The sequence below is a fragment of the Acipenser ruthenus genome, chromosome 40 (genome assembly GCF_902713425.1).
Source record: "Acipenser ruthenus chromosome 40, fAciRut3.2 maternal haplotype, whole genome shotgun sequence".
Classification (NCBI taxonomy): Eukaryota; Metazoa; Chordata; class Actinopteri; order Acipenseriformes; family Acipenseridae; genus Acipenser; species Acipenser ruthenus.
Window position 1 is genome coordinate 6,585,490 of NC_081228.1, and position 20,050 is coordinate 6,605,539.

The window sequence follows — 20,050 nt, forward strand, 5'->3', positions numbered from 1 at the left end:
AAATTCAATTCTGAAGCAGACTGCGCGTTGTGTGCGTGCGTCTGCGCTGGTGTTGAAAATAATAATAAAATGTAAATCCCTCTCCTGTCGGGGCTTAAACATCCTCTTTGGAAAGATATTAAAAGCCTCATTTTTATCTGGCTCCAAATTCAGAAACTGCTGTGACCATGTTTTTAACATCAAAGTTAGAACCATACTCGGAGGCGAGATTCTGTGTTCTTCACATTGCCTCGGGAGTTCACACACACACACACACACACACACACACACACACACACACACACACACACACACACACACACACAGTGTAGGTGGGGCGCCCGTGTACCCTCTTCTCACTGTACAGATGTAAACAGTGCTGGTCTCAGTGTCGGTTCTGCTCCAGCATCACTCCTTTACAGCTCTATCCCCATACACTTTCCGTCAAGCAACCCACAAGATTGACTCATGCCCCCTTTAATTCAGTTTCACAATGTAAAAACAACTCATACAGAAATCAAAAGCAGCCGAACGCCACTGTAGCTGCATAGCACAGCCCATCTCCAAGCTAACCCACAAATGCATGCTGCAGGGACAGAGTCTGGCCACTAACTGCAGACTTGAGAGTCGAGATCCATCCTAATAAAACAGCGTTATGCAATGCAGCGTTCCAGTGATTATATAAGGCTTTTATACAAGCCCTGCAGATAAAAAAGCAGCCTTTTCTTTACTTCTTTTGCCTGCATTGAAGATGTTATTGAATAACCTACTTCTGCTGGAACAGAGCCCAGCACACCATGCTTGACTGCTTTCAAAAGGTTGAATTTCAGTTTTTGTTTATTAGACACAGCGACCGCACGTGCTGCTCGTTCTGCTGAATCGCCCTCCTCTGCTCTGGAATCCAAGGGGGGTGTTAAACGATGTTACAAAACAAAAAGAAATAGGTCATATTAAAATGCATTTTAAAATTGTAACAAATAGTAATTTCCCCACAAAATGAACAACCTACTGGGAATCCAAGGAGGAGCCATTTTGTCAGTTGGTGGTGCTGGCAGCAAGCTAGCACCATCACTGTAAAGATAAAGGAGGAGGTGTTGGCTGAATGAAAACACTGCCAAGAGTTAGAGGAAAGCAAGGGGAAAAGAGGTAAATGTGACATCTCTCTCTCTCCTTTCTCTCACTATTTCTCTCCCCAAAAGGCAGCTCAAGGCTTTCTCTCAATTCTACAATACACGACAGAGCTCTCTCTCAATTCTAGAACACACGACAGCTCTCTCTCAATTCTAGAACACACAAAAGAGTGCTCTCAGTTCTAGAATACACAACAGAGCTCTCTCTCAATTCTAGAACACACAACAGAGCGCTCTCAGTTCTAGAATACACAACAGAGCTCTCAATTCTAGAATGCAGTACACAGAGCAGTGGATCCTGGGAGCAGACTATATGCAACACTAAAAGTGCGAGAGTATGAGGGACCGTGTGTGTGTGTGTATTCAAAGTCTTAACCAGCCCTACTGCTTCTTATGACCTATTTGCAGTGACAGCTCCCATCACAATGAAGAGGAGACGGACCTCGCTCCCGTCACATGACTCTGCCCTGGGGCCTCCACAGACTAGCTCAGAGCCCATCCAGTCCGCACGTCACATCAGACCTGCTGAGCGGGCATCAGCAACACAGCGCTGGGAGAACGGATGCAAAACGGGAGAGCTCCCACCCACACACCGCAACACAAGAGACTCTGCATGCAAATCAGAAACCAACTCACTGGAAAACTGATGCGCGGCTCTGTGTACCCTATTTATATAGATTTATTTTTAAAATCGCCCTTACGATTGGAAATAGCTTCCGACAGCATCATAAATCTTTAAAAAGGATCCTTTTCAGCGTTCTACCACATGACGTTCCTTAAAGCTGTAGTGGTCTCCGTGTAGCTCTGTTTCACAGTTCCTGCGTTTACTTTGCAGCCTTCATCACATCTTCAACTAAAAGATGAACTTGCACCGCTGGATACACAGGCAGCACCCGAAAGACCCCTTCGCTATGGGGGAACAAACTTCAAACCAAATTAGCACGTCCTCGTTGTTGATGACAGTGGGATGTTAGAATCTCAGCTCAGGAAGCACTTTACAGGAAACTCTTCCCAGGGCTGCCATTTCAAACAGCATCGCATTGTCACTACACCCCTGAGTACCAGGGCTTTTAAATCATCTGCTATGCCTTTCACACTTTGCAACTATTCTCTGGGAATGCATTTATTTTTTTGTTGGATCTGGACTTGACTTAGGCAAGACTCAGAGCCAGACTGCGAAGTGTAAAGCCATGGCCTCAGCCCATCACAGCAGGCAAGGAGATGACTGAATAGTGGCTTGCTGGGGAGTGACACTGTCCGTGCCGGGGATCGTCGTGTCGCGAGTCTGTGAGAGCAGAGGGGAGGGAAGTGGTCAGTCTCAGACACAGCAGGTGGGAAGCAGTGGCTCCCGCAGAGATCAGCAGATGGAAAGAGAGGATCACCTCCGAGCCACACCTGCTGGGACTGCGTAGGAGAGAGGAGAGAGACAGGGCACTGACTACTACCCCCCTTTCAAGAGACTGAACTAACAAAACGAAGAGACCCACGCACTGCCAGTGAATGAAACTACCAGCTTGAACGCCAGAGATCACTACAGTACACTGCACTGCACTGCACTGCACTAACTCCCATGTAATCTCATTTAGGTGCATCCTTTCAAATTCATTTCCAATCAGAATTTAGAGAATGCAGGCGAGGCTTAATTAAATTGTGGAAAATTACATATACTGTACAGCAGTGTGTGTGTGTGTGTGTGTGTGTGTCTGGGTTCTTTTAATAATGCCAAAACATGTGTTATTTTCACAAATCGGACAGCCCTCGCTGAAGCCAGCGCAATCACAGCTCAATCTACTCTAATGAACAGGGCAGCCCTCGCTGAAGCCAGCGCAATCACAGCTCAATCTACTCTAATGAACAGGACGGCCCTCGCTGAAGCCAGCGCAATCACAGCTCAATCTACTCTAATGAACAGGGCAGCCCTGGCTGAAGCCAGCGCAATCACAGCTCAATCTACTCTAATGAACAGGGCAGCCCTGGCTGAAGCCAGCGCAATCACAGCTCAATCTACTCTAATGAACAGGGCAGCCCTCACTGAAGCCAGCGCAATCACAGCTCAATCTACTCTAATGAACAGGGCGGCCCTGGCTGAAGCCAGCGCAATCACAGCTCAATCTACTCTAATGAACAGGGCGGCCCTCGCTGAAGCCAGTGCAATCACAGCTAGTGCTGTACACTGCTGTAGGCTTCCAGAGCCGCAGACAATAGAGTCAGTGTCTCACGACGCAGTTACTTTTACCCTAGAAACCGCGCACTGTTCTTGACCCCTTGGCAACTCTTGTATTCATTACAGTATCCCAGGGGAAGGAAAGCAAACAGATCACGCAGAGAGGCAGATTAACAGTATTGACAGACCGGGCCAGTTAAAACATCAAGCAAAGACAGTGATCTATGGTGTCACTTCATGGGTTTCACTCAATTTGACAGGGAGAGGTTTGCGTACACGAGGAAGTCCGAAAGATAAACCCAGCCTCTGTAAAGGAGTAACCCCACCTGACAATGCTTATATCCAGGGAGACGGAGCAGGAAATCTTACCTCAACCTGTTCACGCGTCCGCGGAGGCGATCAAGGTGATGCTTGTGTTGCATTAAAACTTCAAGAGGCGGGCCAGTGCGATGCATTCAGCACAGGCGCACAAAAAAGGACTTTTCATTTCATACAATAGATGCGATCAGCAAGGATGCAAGAGCAGCACAGGCATTAGCTGAAACATTTAGACTCTGGATTTTAGATTTGATTTACTGATTGAGGGGTCAAGGGTGAATTACAAGAGACTTTTCACTACAGTCAAATAGTATGGCTGGGCAATTTAAAAAAACACCATTTTGTTTAGCCATCAGTAACCTCAATCCATCCACTGTATTCTTCACTTTGATCAGTGGAAAACAACCCGGTTCTGGGAATAGGCGTCACATTTAAAAAATATTTTGAAACTTCCAGTGAAGTCAGTTTTGAAACTTCCCTTTAAATTCTGTACGTCACTATTTATTAGTCACAGAACTGTGCGTCAGCAAGACAACTCGAACTAGGCAATAGGCAGTTCCCTATTAAAAAACATCCACACCAATAAAAACTGGATCTGAAAAGTAAAAATCCAAAAAGGTGGTCGAACGTTGCCTCCCTTTTTATATATTTAACAGCACCTCAAAGCCCTGACCTTCAAAAGCTTGACAAAAAGAGACTTGAAGCATCTGCAACAATAAAACAATATGAAACCCACAGCCTGTGAAACACTCAAATCTCAGGAGGCTCAAGACTCTTCTGAACAAGCTGTCAAAGACCCAAACCAACAAGCCCCAGGTAACCATGGAAACCACCATCCCAATCATCTCAAGTATTTCAGCCATGAGGAGGAGGAGGAGGAGGAGGAGGAGGAGGAAAGGGAGGGGGTGCTGCCTGTTCTAAAAGAACTCTTAAAGCAGCACAGGACAAACCACACGGCTTCCGCAGGACTAGGAGAAAGCAGCACCACAGACGCTGCTCCACGCTTCTTTAAAGCTGAAGAGAGATATTTGCATGGCAACCCTGTGCTGTGTGCCTGAAGGAGTTCAACAGTTCAAACCTCGGAGGCAAACGAGACACATTCCTCCTGCTGAACAGGGATTCTACAGCCTCCCAGTCTGAAGACTTGAATGGCAAACAACCTCACCCCCAGCACAATGCCGTGGCTGCATGTGGGACGTACTGGGTGTGCTCTACTGGGTTGTCTCAGTGCCCAAGACCCCTGGTCATGATCAGGTAAAACATTTTCCAAAGTCCCAGTCCCTCCTCCATTCAATTAGGCTACGGGGCATTTGTCCAAAAACTTCAGAACACTTCCACAGAAAACGATTCAAAACCTAGATCAACACAACATAGGAGGCTGTGTGGTCCAGTGGTTAAAGAAAGGGGCTTGTAACCTGGAGGTCCCCGGTTCTAATCCCACCTCAGCCACAGACTCATTGTGTGACCCTGAGCAAGTCACTTAACCTCCTTGTGCTCCGTCTTTCGGGTGAGACGTAATTGTAAGTGACTCTGCAGCTGATGCATAGTTCACACACCCGAGTCTCTGTAAGTCGCCTTGGATAAAGGTGTCTGCTAAATAAACAAATAATAATAATAATAATAATAATAATAATAATCTTTTCTGGGAATGCCTTCTCCAGTGTGCTTGAATTCAATTCAAATTCCTTGATTTAATATTCTCTTGTCAAATATTCAGTCAATGCACCAATGTAAAAAGTAACAGGTAATGAAATCAGAAGTCGTCACAGCAAAACGTGGGTCTATTCATATACTTAAAACACAGACTTGCACATCTTTGGAATCAATTACACTTCAGTAGAGCAGAGAAGGCAGGTACTGAGCAGAGACATCAGCTCCCTGCACGCTCCGTCCGAGTGACTGAGTAAAAGCCTTCACACATGCACATGCAAGATCCCTTTTAGATAAATGGAGCAGCAATTGCATTGCAATGCAATTCACCAGCCAGCAGAAATCCATCATCCCAGGCCACTCCACTTCCAGAAGCTCCCTTGTGGTACGGTTTAATTCATATATAAAATTACACATCTTAATTTCTCTTTCTTCATTTCTACCGAGGCTCCCAGATAATCCTAATAATTCAAAACTCAAGCCAGGAGAGCAGTCTGAACAGGACAGGCGGTCTTGCACACAGCTGAACGTGCCGAGGTGTGGTTCAGTACAGTGGTCTATTATTTTACTACCCAGCAGCTATTAAACAGCGTCTGTCTGGCTACTCCCTCAGCAATCAGTGAGATTAATAAGGCACTGCCCATCCCAAACTACTGGAACAAACACACACTGCTACAGGAGGCATGTCTGCAGCGGCAATGCTATGGGTGCAAGCAGCTACGACACTGAACGCACTGGAAGGCTGCGTGACCCACGTGGTGATCACAGATCTGTTCGTGCTGGTTTTGTTTCAGCGTTTTGGGGGGAGTGCTTTGCTTTATCTACATCGTGACACACACAGACACAGACCATCCTTCCATCCATACAAGAAACCAGTCCTGTGTTCTGCAGGCTTGTAGATAAAACATGTGCCTGTAATTGCACAGCTCCAGAATTCGATTGAAGTAGGTTCCAATCCCTACATCCAAGCCTGTTGTACTGGTCAGGGAATAGAGAACCATCTAGCACAGATGAAGCTTGCAGACCTCGGAGGACAGAGGGATGAAAGATGACTATTGTAACATGAAATAAAAGGATGACGTGCAGGAGTGCAGGGAGGCTGCATGAAAACAGCGCGACACAGTTTCCAGAGAGCGTGAACGACAAGGGCTTGCGTTATTCTGTAGGACGGCAGCGCACTCCGCTTCGAACGTCGTGTTCTGCAGACACATGCTATTGATCTTCAAAAGACGGAAAGATAAATCGCTTCCCATTCAGGGCGCAGTGCATTCCATAGCATCAATCTCACAGCATGCTGTGGAGCCTTCCCTGGTTCCTGGAAAGAAGTCAAATAAAAAAAAACCAAAAGACAGCAGCCTTCCGAGAGCCGATGTCAGGGAGGATTCATCCGCAACTCATCTGGGAAGTGCCGTATGTTTTGGAACAATGGAATGTTTTATTAGATTCAAACAGAACATCCAGATGACAAAAAAAGGGAAGTTAAAATGGAAGTTACTGTAGCCTGCAGTCATGGAAAATTCCAAACTGCCAGGGCTGTTTACCAAGATCAAGCTTAAAAAAAACAAATAAAATAATGAACAAGCTGGCTATATCGGTTACCATGCTCAGGTTTCTAAATGCAGTACAGCAGTAGGTAGGTATAGTACTTTGGGTGTAGCATGATAGAAAACAATTAACCATGAACCTGTCGCAAAAGAGACAGCGTATCTCTCTCTCGGTCTTTCACCCCTATTGAAACATCTTGAGTTCCCCCATCTCTCCAGAGCAGATGATGGTTCTTTTAGACAGCTCAGTGGAGCGGACTTTAGTGACAGGATGGACTGAAACGCACAGGATGCCTTTGAAGAGCAGGTGAACGCAACCAGTCAGCATGGGAATCAAACACAAGACAGGAAGGTATATTTAGACGTCATGAGGCACGGCAACTGTTTGTTTAAAATAAACATGTACTGTACGCTTCAGTAGCCTTATTTTTAGATTTAGAGGAGAGTGAGGGAGAGAAAGAGATTATTCAACTTCTGTCAACAGAGCAGCCATGAAACAAACTTTCAAGGGATCAGCACAGCCCGGAACTGGAAAATCACAGCGTTTTAGGAAAGGGACCATGCTTTTGTTTTTAAAACCGCCCCACCAACTCCCAATCAAAGCTCTGTGCTCTCTGTGCTCTCCCCTCTCATCCCTGCATCTAGAGCTTAGCAGCCACCTGGATAGCTGAGCCGATTAGGGCTGGTTACATGACCGCGGCCAGATGATCCAGAGAAAAAAATAGAACCAAATCAAAAATGAGAGAGAGAGAGAGAGAGAGAGAGAGAGAGAGAGAGAGAGAGAGAGAGAAAGAAAGAAAGAAAGAGCGCGCGCCTTGTTACAGGGGAGGAATCCCATTGCATTTTGCAGAGAAGTCAGTGCTGTCAATAGCCCCAGGATAGAGGCGGATGAAGACGTGCAGGGTGTCTCTCAGCTGGACCGCAGAGCCAGGGAGGGTGGGATGATGTGTTCAACACTGAGCAGGTACTGCCAAGCAGGGGCAGATGCAGAATCGCACACTGCCCCTCCCAACAGCGTGTCTAAACCCTACATAAAAAGGCCACCCTGAAGCCAAGAGTCACGCCTGTTTAATCTTCTGACAATCCCACCAAGAGGCAAATTGGTTTGCAGTTGGTGGATTCACACACACACACACACACACACACACACACACACACACACACACACACACACACACGTCAAGTGAAATCAGATGGTCCATGCCAGAATATTAGTTTATTCTTAATGACCAGGAGCTTGAGGTTAAATTAATTGTTCCTCCGTTATTGCTGTGTAAACTACAGACTCAGGCGTGACTTCATGTCAATTCATTTCTCTCTGACCAGCCCTTGTAATCAAACAGCTGCAACACTTCTCAGGGAAAGTCCGGACTTCAGGGAGTAATAACCAAGGCGTTAAAATATTTTTTTCTTAGCCCTCATTAGCATAACAAGTCCCTTCTCATTTTCAGCAACGGCATTTTCACTTTGGCACTTGGTCCTTTATCCTGCCACAACACCACAGAAGAACTTCCTGTGCAGCAGGTATTATGACCCCCCCCGGCAGTCCTATATACAGCTACAGGGCTTTGGTGTTTCAGGTGGGGTCCGATACTCGTCGCACAGGGAGTGAATCTACAGTGTGGTGGCAACACAGGTTAAAAACAAAGTCTGACCAACCAACCAACCAACCAACCAACCAATCTGCAGAGGGAATCACACACTGTTCCTGTATAAAGGCTGCCTTCATTGCAGGCTGGGGAATAGCAGTCCAGCCCCATGCAAAGGCTCTTAAAGAGGGATTAGAGTCTGCGAGTTTGTTATTTTCAAGAGCGGGGCTCTAATCTCTCCACAGAAGAGGGATTTGCACAAATGAGCTGGACTGCGGCCCCCTGAGCTCTCCTCCCTCCTCCTCCTCCTCAGTCTGTACCAGCGATTGCGAAGCGAATAACGCAATAAAAACAAGACAGCCGTTTCTGATCCAAGAACAAACACCAGATCACTTAGTCCTCAAGATTGCTCAAGGGGGTTTTATTGAGTTCAAACTGAGAGCAAAAGGGAAGACTGGGATCACTGGACTGGAAAGGAAGAGTGGCCTAATCGTTAGAGCTGCAGGACTGGGACAGAGTGGGAGGATGGGAGTGCAAGGCAGACAGCCTAGCAAATGTATATCAGATACATTGTTGCTTCATTTATTTTGGACTTCTTAAACACTGCTGCCAGCTTGATCACAATAAAAATGATTTTGATTGAGTCGCTGTTTAATTCGGATTGTCTGCTGCACAGCAATAGCTGGCTTCACAGAACCGGATTCACACTAATGTTACCTTAGACAGGACACAGTCTATGATTACTACTAAATCAGACTCTGGGAAACAGACACGATTCCTCCAGACCCTACACCAATACTGATGCATCACAGCCGGACTGAGAGAAATGCTTCATTATGGTGAAAGAAACGTACCAAGCCAGCCAGCACTGGCATTTCACAAGTTCTACCTGCTAAAGAACTTCACGTACAGGATTTAAAAGCTCAAGAGCCCAGAAAGCCATCTTTCATATCCTGGAATTAACACTAAGCCGAGAAAGTACTGCGTGAGAGAGGGAGAGAGAGAGAGAGAGAGAGAGGGAGGGAGGATCAAGGGTGGCTGGAAATTTCACAAACTGAATCATTTGCAAGGGACTTTCTCTCCGCAGAGTGACTGGAAGAGCTCAGGAAGTAGCTAGTGATCTGTTCTCCGAATCTGTTCACACACAGCGGTTTCAATTCCTTCTGCAGCTACTCCCTCGTCCTCTCACATCGAAACCGCACAGCATGGAACCACTGCTTCAGAAAGACAACGGCACTTCAATTCACTTTCATTCAGAAAGCAAAAGCCCATTTGCTCTCTCTCCAGGTTACACTGCATCCCTCCCAGTAGTACCTACCACTGAACCACACTCCCTCCCTCCCTTCCAGTCCATCAGCAAATAACCTGCATCTCATAATGCATGACTGTGTTCTGCACGGATTCACAAAGCAACACTACACAGCCGCCAGATCCTTCGAGCGAAACACTAATCCACACAACTGCGTGAAACTTTGTACCTTGCACTTTGAATACCGAGTACAAGCAATGTTAGAACAGTTAGTGATCTTGGGTAAAAGCCCATTCTTGGGTATTTGAGTCTCCAGTTACAGCTACTGCTCTCTTGCAAGGCAGCGCAGTTTGAAGGTTACGTTTGTGCAGGTTCATATCGTGGGCGGGTTACAGTTTGCAGCTCTTGCAATATATTTCAGTGGGTGGACAGACTAAACAAAATGTGAAATCTCTGCCATAACACTGTCAGTACAAGCCCGTTCCTCAACACCTTCCACAAAAGTTAGGAGTAGAACTCTGCAGCCCAATTCATGATATCCCTTTAGGAGTTAAACAGACCAGCGCTTGCCCAGAAACCCTTTTCCCTCTCTCTCTGCTCTCGCTGTGCACAAGATGGCGTTCGTTCCAGCAGCCTGGCGATTACTGACACATTAAAAGCACGTCCTGCTGCTGAGGGCGACACACACTAATTGCTTCGGACAGCAGGGACTTCTTTCAATGGGCTTCCCATTGCTGCTCAGATTACCAGCACTGCATACAGACCTACCACGAGGACTGACACACACACACACCTATCCACAGACCTACCACGAGGACTGACACACACACCTACCCACAGACCTACCACGGGGACTGACACACACACACACACACACACACACACACACACCTACCTACCTACCTACCACGAGGACTGACACACACACACACACACACACACACACACCTACCTACCTACCTACCACGAGGACTGACACACACACACCTACCTACCACGAGGACTGACACACACACACACACACACCTACCTACCTACCACGAGGACTGACACACACACACCTACCCACAGACCTACCACGAGGACTGACACACACACCTACCCACAGACCTACCACGAGGACTGACACACACACACACACACACACACACACACCTACCTACCTACCACGAGGACCGACACACACACCTACCTACCTACCTACCTACCATGGAGGACTGACACATACACACACACCTACCTACCTACCCACGAGGACTGACACACACACACACACACCTACCTACCTACGAGGACTGACACACACACACACACACACACACACACACACACCTACATACCACGAGGACTGACACACACACACCTACCACGAAGACTGACACACACACCTACCTACCATGATGACTGACACACATAGTATAAACAAAATGTAATTTAGACATGACATGAAAACAGTATAAAAACAGCCATTTCCTCACATTACGTTTCCTTTTTCAATTATGCATTTCTTTTTTTTTTTTTAAACCCAATTGCTTGAACACACACGTGTTTGGTAGGGTGATCTTTAAATCAATGTAAAATATAAAAGTATTTAAAACAATCTAGATTAAAGGGACGATTGCTTAACTGTGTCTTATTACCAACGTATTCGTATTGCAAGATTTAGTGTAAAATACTAGAACGATAATTCACACGGTCCGCTTCAAAGAAACACAATGTGAGGAAACGGCTAGTCACTCGAGCTAGCTTGTGCTTTGACATTGTATACTGTTTCGATTTCTAAAAAAAGTAGATAATTTATAATACCGAAAGTCTACATTTAAAACCCTGGCGATGAATAAAATGAATAGCTATTGCATATCTGAAGTGTAAAGTCATTTTACAAAAATGTGCTTTTATACCAGGTTGCGACCCCCCACCACAAAAGAAAAAAAAAAGAGCCGATGATTCACAAACACAAGGAATTAAGAGGCAGCGTGCTTTTCCAGTAACCTGGCTTTCCCACTGTGACTGGCTGCAGTACGTCTATCCTTCAGAAGATAAGACGTGCTGCAAGGCTTGTGTCCTGTATGACGACAGCCAGGAGCGGCACGTTTGTGACGGGACCGTCTACCTTTAAGAGGGAGTTGATTTTAAAAGCGCATGAAGAATCATCATTATAACTGTGTGAAACTGATCAAGGCAAAGGCTGTCAAGCAAGACGCATCAAAAGAGTAGCAATCACTACACCCCATAAACACCTCTGTGACTTTAAAGCTAAGAAGTGCTTCTCAGAACAGCTCACGCCCTTGCAGGACCGTATTCTGATTTTGAATGGATGAGACCTGGATGAGGCAACAGGATTCAAAATGTGAGGAAAACCTACAGAGATTCTAACCAGGCACACGAGTGTATACACGCAATTGAGAGGACCCTGCGTCCAGCCCAGTTAACCAGAATGGCAACTGCTGAATATGTGTCTGTTACCTGGGTCGGTTCTACAGCTAGTTCCGTTACTGAGGCCCAGACAGACTTTACTGGGGTTCAGAATGTGGGAAAGGCAGATGCACAAACCCACAGTTTTGTTCGTTTCTAACCCTGCATACTGTTGGCATTCCGATTTTTCTTCCTTGTAATAAAAAGCACAGCTTCTTTCAAGTTCAGAAACGCTTTCAGCAGTTCAAAGGGGTATTCAGGTGTTATTTAATCATGCAAAGGCAGAGAACATTAAAAAGGATGCGGGCGGGTGTGGAGCAGGTAACAGGCTGTGATCTGACCCCAGAGAGACAGGAGACGTCCGACGTCCTTTCCCATCGCTCAGGGACAGCTGCAGAGCGGAGATGAGGAGGAGCAGGGCACCGTCCAGCAGGGATGCAACCCAGTGCCAGGCTGACACCCAGACCGCAGCTACTGTGGGTTTCAACCCCTTAGAGAAGCACTTCAAAAAGATCAAATGCACATCACACAGAACACTTTTAAAAGAGACACTCAAGGCAATGATCGCTCCAATATCCTGTTGGGTATGGGAAAGCAGTTTTGCACTCAACATCTGAGCAGACTGCAAAGCTGCGTGCCTGAGAGATTTCGGTTTTCGTTCTGCTTGCTCTGCAGTTCCATTCACCCACGCGCTTCGCTGGCAACACATTCTGAAGCGCGGTGGCTGCAGCTGGGAAGGGGACGCGGGTGTTTTGACACTACAGGAGGCTGTGCCCCCTCAGACCCCACCTCTTTCTCCTCACACAAGTGGGCTGCCAAAGCATAGGGAGCACTCTAAAAACGTGCCTCAGATCCACAACCGCTAGCACACCAACGGAGTGTATTAAACACAAACGCATGACCTAGCAGCTTCCCCTGTTAGAGAACTCAACACATAACCCCAGGGCGAGCACATGAGCCACCAGTTTTAGAAACGCATTGTAAAAGAGAGCCTGCAGCTGCAAGCCACCTGCAGTATTTGCTTAAACAAATTCAGACTCTTTCCATACATTTCCTTAACTATTAACACACCTAATAGAGCTGAAGTCAAAATAAACTCAGTGACAAAGACAAGCATTAACAGGAACATATGTTAAAATGTCCTTTAACAGAAAGCTAGGCTGTTTCTCTAAATCTGCTGTATTTTAGAGGAAGAGGGAAGGCTTAGGAAGGAACCACAAGACCCAGATTAATGGCTTCCCTTTCCAGCGTGCATCACAAGCAGAAAGATACAGCATACAGAACACAGCGCTCGCCAGACTGACCCTTGTTAACCTGCCTCACTGTGTGCTGTGCTCTGCTGTTACAGAACATGCAGCAACCAGCCCTTGACCTCTGGTGTTTACAGTACAGTGCAGGGCTGCAGGTTTTAGGTGTACAGGTAGAAAGGGGTTGAATTGTACATTTTCCTGACTGGGAAAGTCAAACAATGCCAGTTGCAGCGAAATTATCCGAACGCTCCCCTGGGTGCCAATTAGTGTAGTCTTACTGTGCGATGGTTTACAAAACAGAAGCTGTGAGCGATCAGTCACCAAGCAGAGACTAGACTACAGGGCCACTACAGAGGGAAGGGATTCATAAACCTGTGGAATAACAAAACCAGGGCCCTCGTTAGGAAGGTGATGATGAGCTCATCCGGTTTCCTGACAGAACAGATGGAAATAAATGACTGTCCACTGGAGCACTGGAATATAGGGAACATGGGCCCTGGACTGCATCAGAACCAAGGAGCCTCCATGTTAACTGAAGCTACTGCGTCGCCATCAATTCATTTCATTCAAACTGTGGTTCTGAACCCATTCAGTGCCATTGTCCTGCTCTTTCAATTCTCTTCCAATCGGTCCTTTCGAAGTCCTGTTACAGGAACCAATCACAAGCCGGCCATGCTTTCCAAAGGCTCAGTTGAAACACATCCCTGGAACTGTAAGAAGGAGGTGGTGAGAGGGGGGGGGGGGGGGGAGGGTCTGAAGTCCTTCTGGAAACTTCCACTGTGTTCAAAACCAATGACATTTATATAAAAACACTGCAGAGGAATCTCAAGCGAAGAGGAGCCCCATGTCTAACAGCACTTGCCTGGCTGCTAAAACAATCTGCAAAGAGAGTCGGCAGCACAACGCACTGTACCCAACAAAAGGAAATTCTTTATCTCCAGTATTAGAACGAGCTACTCTGTACCGCCCTCCTTTTAATCCCATCCCACTGCTTTGGTGTCAAAACCTTTGAAACATACAGCTCTAGCTGCACAGCGCACCCGAGACAACCGCTCTCCCTCTCAATCACACGTCTTCGAAATGATTTCCCAGCTGGGTAGCACAAATAAAAACTAAAAAGAAAACACTGATTTTAACAGCTTTGCCTCCAGTGCAACTGTCTGCAATTTTTAGAGAGATTGGAACTAATTGGATTGTAGGTGGTGTGTGCCTGAACAAACAAGAGTGGCTTGCCTGTACCTGTGTACACAGCGCTCTCTCTCCCTCCTCCCTCCCTCTCTCCAAACCAGGCCAGCTACAGCTTTCCACCAGCGCCTCGCATCAACAATAGCAGCTGTGCCAGAGAGGAAGAGGGAGAGAGGACACGCACGCAGACACACTGTAGCACAGGAGACAAGAACAAAACCAATTCAAATCACCCAATATGTGGAGTGTCTATTTTAAACTCATTCCCACCAAATTCCATCTCATCTAGTGCCAGCTCTGAATAACTAGAGAGAGAGGAGAGAGACACAGACAGAGAGAGAGAGAGAGAGAGAGAGAGAGAGAGAGAGAGAGAGAGAGAGAGAGAGAGACAGAGTCCTTCAGCTAAAGCTCTGTTTGCCCAGTTTCTTTGATTTGTAATATGTTCTTTGACATATCATTGCACACACAGAGGACTGAGATTTACATGTAGATTTAATGAGAACAGATGGGAGAGAGTCTGCGTGACGTGCTTCCAATGAGAATCACGGCCAAGGAGCACCCACCGACCCATGAAGGGCAGCTGCAGAGGTGAAGAGAGGAATCTGGAGCTCAGCAACAAGGCAGCGGGCTGCATAGCTCAACAGGTTAAGCACACGGCAGCACAGACTTGGGTTCAAGTCTTAATTCTACCAGTTTCATCATACCAAAGAGACGTGCATTTACATGAACACTGTTACTGGCTAAAATAAAAAGTCTCGTTTTGACAAGACAAACGTGCAAGTCATTTACTTAGTATTTTTTCACACAGATAGCGGTTTCAGTTATAAACACACGTTTTCAAAGAAAACAGACAAGGGGGGGAATGCAGACTCCACACATATCTTATATATCACATGGTTAAAGCTGTTTGTGTTGCTTAGTAATACATACTGCAGCAGCACAACCTGTGATCGTGTAGAAACAGGTTTAAATGAATGTTGGGAGTTGTTTGTGGACCACCTGGAGTTTACTCACAGACCTCAGGTTGGGAATCACTGCCCTAGAGAGAAGGAGTACAGCGGCCAGTGATTCACAGAGTACACAGAGAAACACCCCAAGGGCAGCGTGCAGGCAGCAGCACATTATCTCACTCCTTCATTACACTCCCAGGACACAGAACACACTCCAGGAAAAAGAACCTGCTTCTTCAGTTAAACAAAACGATTTAATAACAGAGACATACTGGCAGTGTGGCCTAGTGGTGAGAGAAGAGGACTGGGAGGGAGGGAGGCTGTGTGGTCTAGTGGTTAGAGCTGAGGGACTGGGAGGGAGGGAGGCAGTGTGGGCTAGTGGTGAGAGCAGCGGGACTGGGAGGGAGGGAGGCAGTGTGGGCTAGTGGTTAGAGCTGAGGACTGGGAGGGAGGGTGACAGTGTGGGCTAGTGGTGAGAGCTGAGGGACTGGGAGGGAGGGAGGGAGGCAGTGTGGCCTAGTGGTGAGAGCAGAGGACTGGGAGGGAGGGAGACAGTGTGGGCTAGTGGTGAGAGCTGAGGGACTGGGAGGGAGGGAGGGAGGCAGTGTGGCCTAGTGGTGAGAGCAGAGGACTGGGAGGGAGGGAGGCAGTGTGGCCTAGTGGTGAGAGCAGAGGACTGGGAGGGAGGGAGGCAGTGTGGCCTAGTGGTTAGAGCTGAGAGACTGGGAGAGAGGGAGGCAGTGTGGGCTAGTGGTTAGAGCTGAGGGACTGGGAGGGAGGGAGACAGTGTGACAGTGTGGGCTAGTGGTTAGAGCTGAGGGACTGGGAGGGAGGGAGGCAGTGTGGGCTAGTGGTTAGAGCTGAGGGACTGGGAGGGAGGAGGCATATAAAATCGATATGTTCCAAGGAGAAAGTCACACTCACTGGTGTTTTTCTTCAAAGGCAGTTTATACAGGGTAAAGCTTTCAGAATGCTAAATCTGCCAGACTCTCGACATGGAATTCACTTCACCTCGTTCCTCTGAAATCATTTTTAGGCAAGTCATTAATTGCATAATTATCTCCCTCTAAAACCTTTCCAGCTGCTTTGCCAGACTGCCTTGCCCAGCCTCAGACAGTGTAAGATACGTGCTTATCGGGGCGTGTGAAACCAGCCATTACAGGAGATACAGTACGCTGCAGTGCGGTCGACTACAAGGATGTTGTGCAGGATTACAATGCTAGATATTACAGCGGCACGGCTGCTCTCTCACAATCACGTTCCTGAGGAATGCATCCTGAGAGCCTGTACAGCGCTGTAGATTAAGATTCTCTTGGTTCAACAAATAACATCCCGCAGTCGCCAGCAGCGCGGACCCGACACTTAAGAAATGGCACAAAGTCGTACGCTGTCTTGGAATTAAGAAATCACAGGACCGCTTTCAGTTAGCAGATCAGTCAGAAGCACATGCAGCTCAAATTCTCGTCAGAGGCCATGACGGAGAATGCAGATCAAATCTTAATATCAGACGCTATGCAGCGCGCCGCTCCCATCACAAGAACCAGTCTGCACGTCGCTTTACAGACACGCACCGGACTGCCAGCGGTTTGCTGAGCACGTGTACTGCGAGTCTAAACGCAACGGTGTCAGTTTTGACAGATTTCATTTAAATTCCTAAAATGAGGAAAAGACTTTGTTGACTATAGAAGCGCTTCTCTTTACCTGGCAGGACCGACATCTGTCTCTATAGCTAAACAAGGGGGAAACAATAGCAGAGGGTCACAGTGGCAGTCCGGGTTACACGTTAACCAATGTATCAGTGCTGAGCAAGTTGAAATCGGGTAAAAGCCATGTTTGTTTTTAGAAGCGATCAGGAGGAGGGAGGGGCTACTGTAGAAGTCACATGACACGCCGAGTTCCTTTCCTCTTAATATGGAAGCAAAGACTTTGCCAGCATTCCATTTGAAAGGGTCGTTTTATTTGTAAGAGGCGCTATGGGTTACATATTAACTGAGGAGGGGAATTAAAAAAAAACAGACAAAGGTATTCACTTTTCCACCACATCACTGTAAAAAGCCCCATTACCTGCAAATAAACGTGTGAAAGAGCTTTATTTAATGTACAGTATTCCTTTAGGGAGGTAGGCTTGTTTGTTAATAACTTCACCTGTATTCATAAATAACCGCATCTGACACTGCATATGCAAACAAGAGTTATACTGCATACGCCGTTTAAAAAAATAAACTCCTACGCGCTGCCTTGCATGTGGAAGAGATTCCCGGGAGTGGTCGCATCACCTTCATTTCAAGAAGATAACGCATTTTTCCAAACAACGCCACTCAGATTTTGACTAACTGCCAGAATTTTGTCGTTTCGTTTGATCTCTGCAGCGACAGTACCGCATTAGAGAGATTGTGCCAGTTTAGCTCTGGAGGGAGCCGTGCACGCCGTAGCCCAGCAGCATAAACAACACACACACCACAACATCAAATCTTATGAATGTGTACACAAGTTACTAAATGTCGCAGCGCGATCTATATACGGTTAGCAACAAATAGCAAATCCGAGGGCGGCTTTGATCGAATATGCATTATTAATAATAATATTATTATTAACACGAGGAATTGTATTTATGTTTTCACTAAAAGGATAAGGTGGGTCGGCTCTATACAAAACGCCGCATAGCGCAGCAGGCGTAGATTTAAATGCGAGTCTTAAAAAGAAACGTTAGTTAGTAAAATATAATACTGGCCACCTCTGGAATAAGGGGGCGCGTTTCTGAAATCAGAGAACATCGTGATGCATTTCATTATTGATATGTGCGCGCGTCCTACTTTGCAGTATTTTCAATTGCAAAGAAACAAACAGTTATTACATTACTGTACAGAATACAAAAATAATGACATCGAGCAACTTAATATATAAAAATACACTGTCGCCGCAGATTAGGACAATGTAATAAAACGCATTTTACAATGCAAATTTAAATAAATCAATAAATAAATCACAACGGCAATTCTTAAAAAAAAAATCTAAAGTATCTTTTGCTGCTTACCTCAATGTATCCGGCCAGAGCTGGGGCTACGATGCCCAAGATTAGAACCGACAGCGCCGGTATGCTCCCCATGTTTCGCCTCTTCACCAGGCAATTCACTAGATTAACTTTCGGGTCTATAACAGCCCCCTAGACTAGATTCTCCCCGCTGAAAACACCTGTACCTACCGCTGTTACAGGGTTGCAATCGTCTGAAATATTAATGGTACCAACAGCACGCTACGCTAGCACAACCCCAACAATTCTACACTTCACAGCTTGATCAGCTTCGCTCTCTGAGGCTCGATCACAACTGGACCGCTATAAGCACCGCGGGCATCTCTTACCTCCCCGGAAATCGTGTCACATGAGAAAAAGCTCCTTGTATGGAACGCTCTCCTGTTGGACACGCCCACTCCTGTTGAAACTCGCACTGGCTGGTTCTAAGCCACGCCCCTTTTTAAAGAGCGCTTTGAACAGATAAGGAAAGCCACACCCTGTCGTTCCAGAACCCCCCCAGGGCACGCCCCCTGGTGTCCGTGGCCGGAGAGCCGCGCCCATTCTTCTGGTGGCACGCTGCAGAACACAGTGCAGTCAAAAGTTTACATACCCCAGTGGAAATTTATAATTTCAAGAAATTTCTCGTGACCAAAGATTTCTAGGAACAATCTTTTGTAGCAGAAGTTTTGCTTTTGTGGATGAGGAAAAAAATGCTCTTTTATTGAGATTTGACATCTAACAATACACCCATTCTTTTTTCATCCATTTTACGTTTCATTTAAAATACATTTAAAAACACCAAGATAATTGTGCTTTGTACAAGGTTAAAAAGTAAATAAAACCGAAACAAAAAGACTACATAAAACCGGGGGCACCGTTCAATGAGGAAAACAAAGTTACTCCGCTTTCACACTGTATACGCCGTTTAAAAAAATAACAAACTCCTACGCGCTGCCTTGCATGTGGAAGAGATTCCCGGGAGTGGTCGCATCACCTTCATTTCAAGAAGATAACGCATTTTCCAAACTCAACGCCACTCAGATTTTGACCACCTGCCAGAATTTTGGCGTTTCGTTTGATCTCTGCAGTGACAGTACCGCATTAGAGAGATTGGGCCAGTTTAGCTGGAGGGAGCCGTACACGCTTTTTTTGTCAAATTCACTCCAGCGGTCTCACTGCGGTGAGCAGGTAGACAAACTCTTGGCCCATATCAAAGCTAGCAGGTTTTTTTTTTTTAAATCCATCACAACAAAAGGTTGAAAGAGATGCATTTCAAAGCCGTGTTAGCATCTTGTGAACTTGTCCATTGGCGTCTTCAGCCATGGTCCTCCAAGCAGACCAGGATTTCCTTTCAAGCAGGAGTTTGAAACGGGCGTTGCTTTTCAGCACACATTGGGTAGCACACCCTGCCAGACAGACAGACCTCAGAGTGCCACTAGACTGACCACTCTAGTCTGTGCTCATCACCCACACTGCAACACAGTGTATAACAACTGGATAGACTGGGATATACTAATTACCCTAGAAGCTTCTAGAAGCTTTGTTTTAATTAAGGGGCAGGTGGGTGAGCGAGGGGAAATCTCAGCCATGGCCATCTCTGGTCTTTCCTCTTCA

At 46.5% G+C, this 20,050-nt stretch overlaps 1 protein-coding gene across 6 annotated transcripts in view; it reads right to left on the minus strand.

Moving 5' to 3' along the window:
• LOC117966657 (amyloid beta precursor like protein 2-like) overlaps positions 1–18,760 on the minus strand; it is a 45,817-nt gene extending 27,057 nt beyond the window's left edge. For all 6 annotated transcript variants that reach the window (XM_059010396.1, XM_059010395.1, XM_059010394.1 and 3 more), the window contains exon 1: positions 18,458–18,760. In XM_059010396.1, coding sequence (XP_058866379.1) covers positions 18,458–18,529 — 72 coding nt within the window. In that variant the 5' untranslated portion in view covers positions 18,530–18,760. The remainder of the gene's footprint in view (positions 1–18,457) is intronic.
• Positions 18,761–20,050: the final 1,290 nt, after the last annotated feature.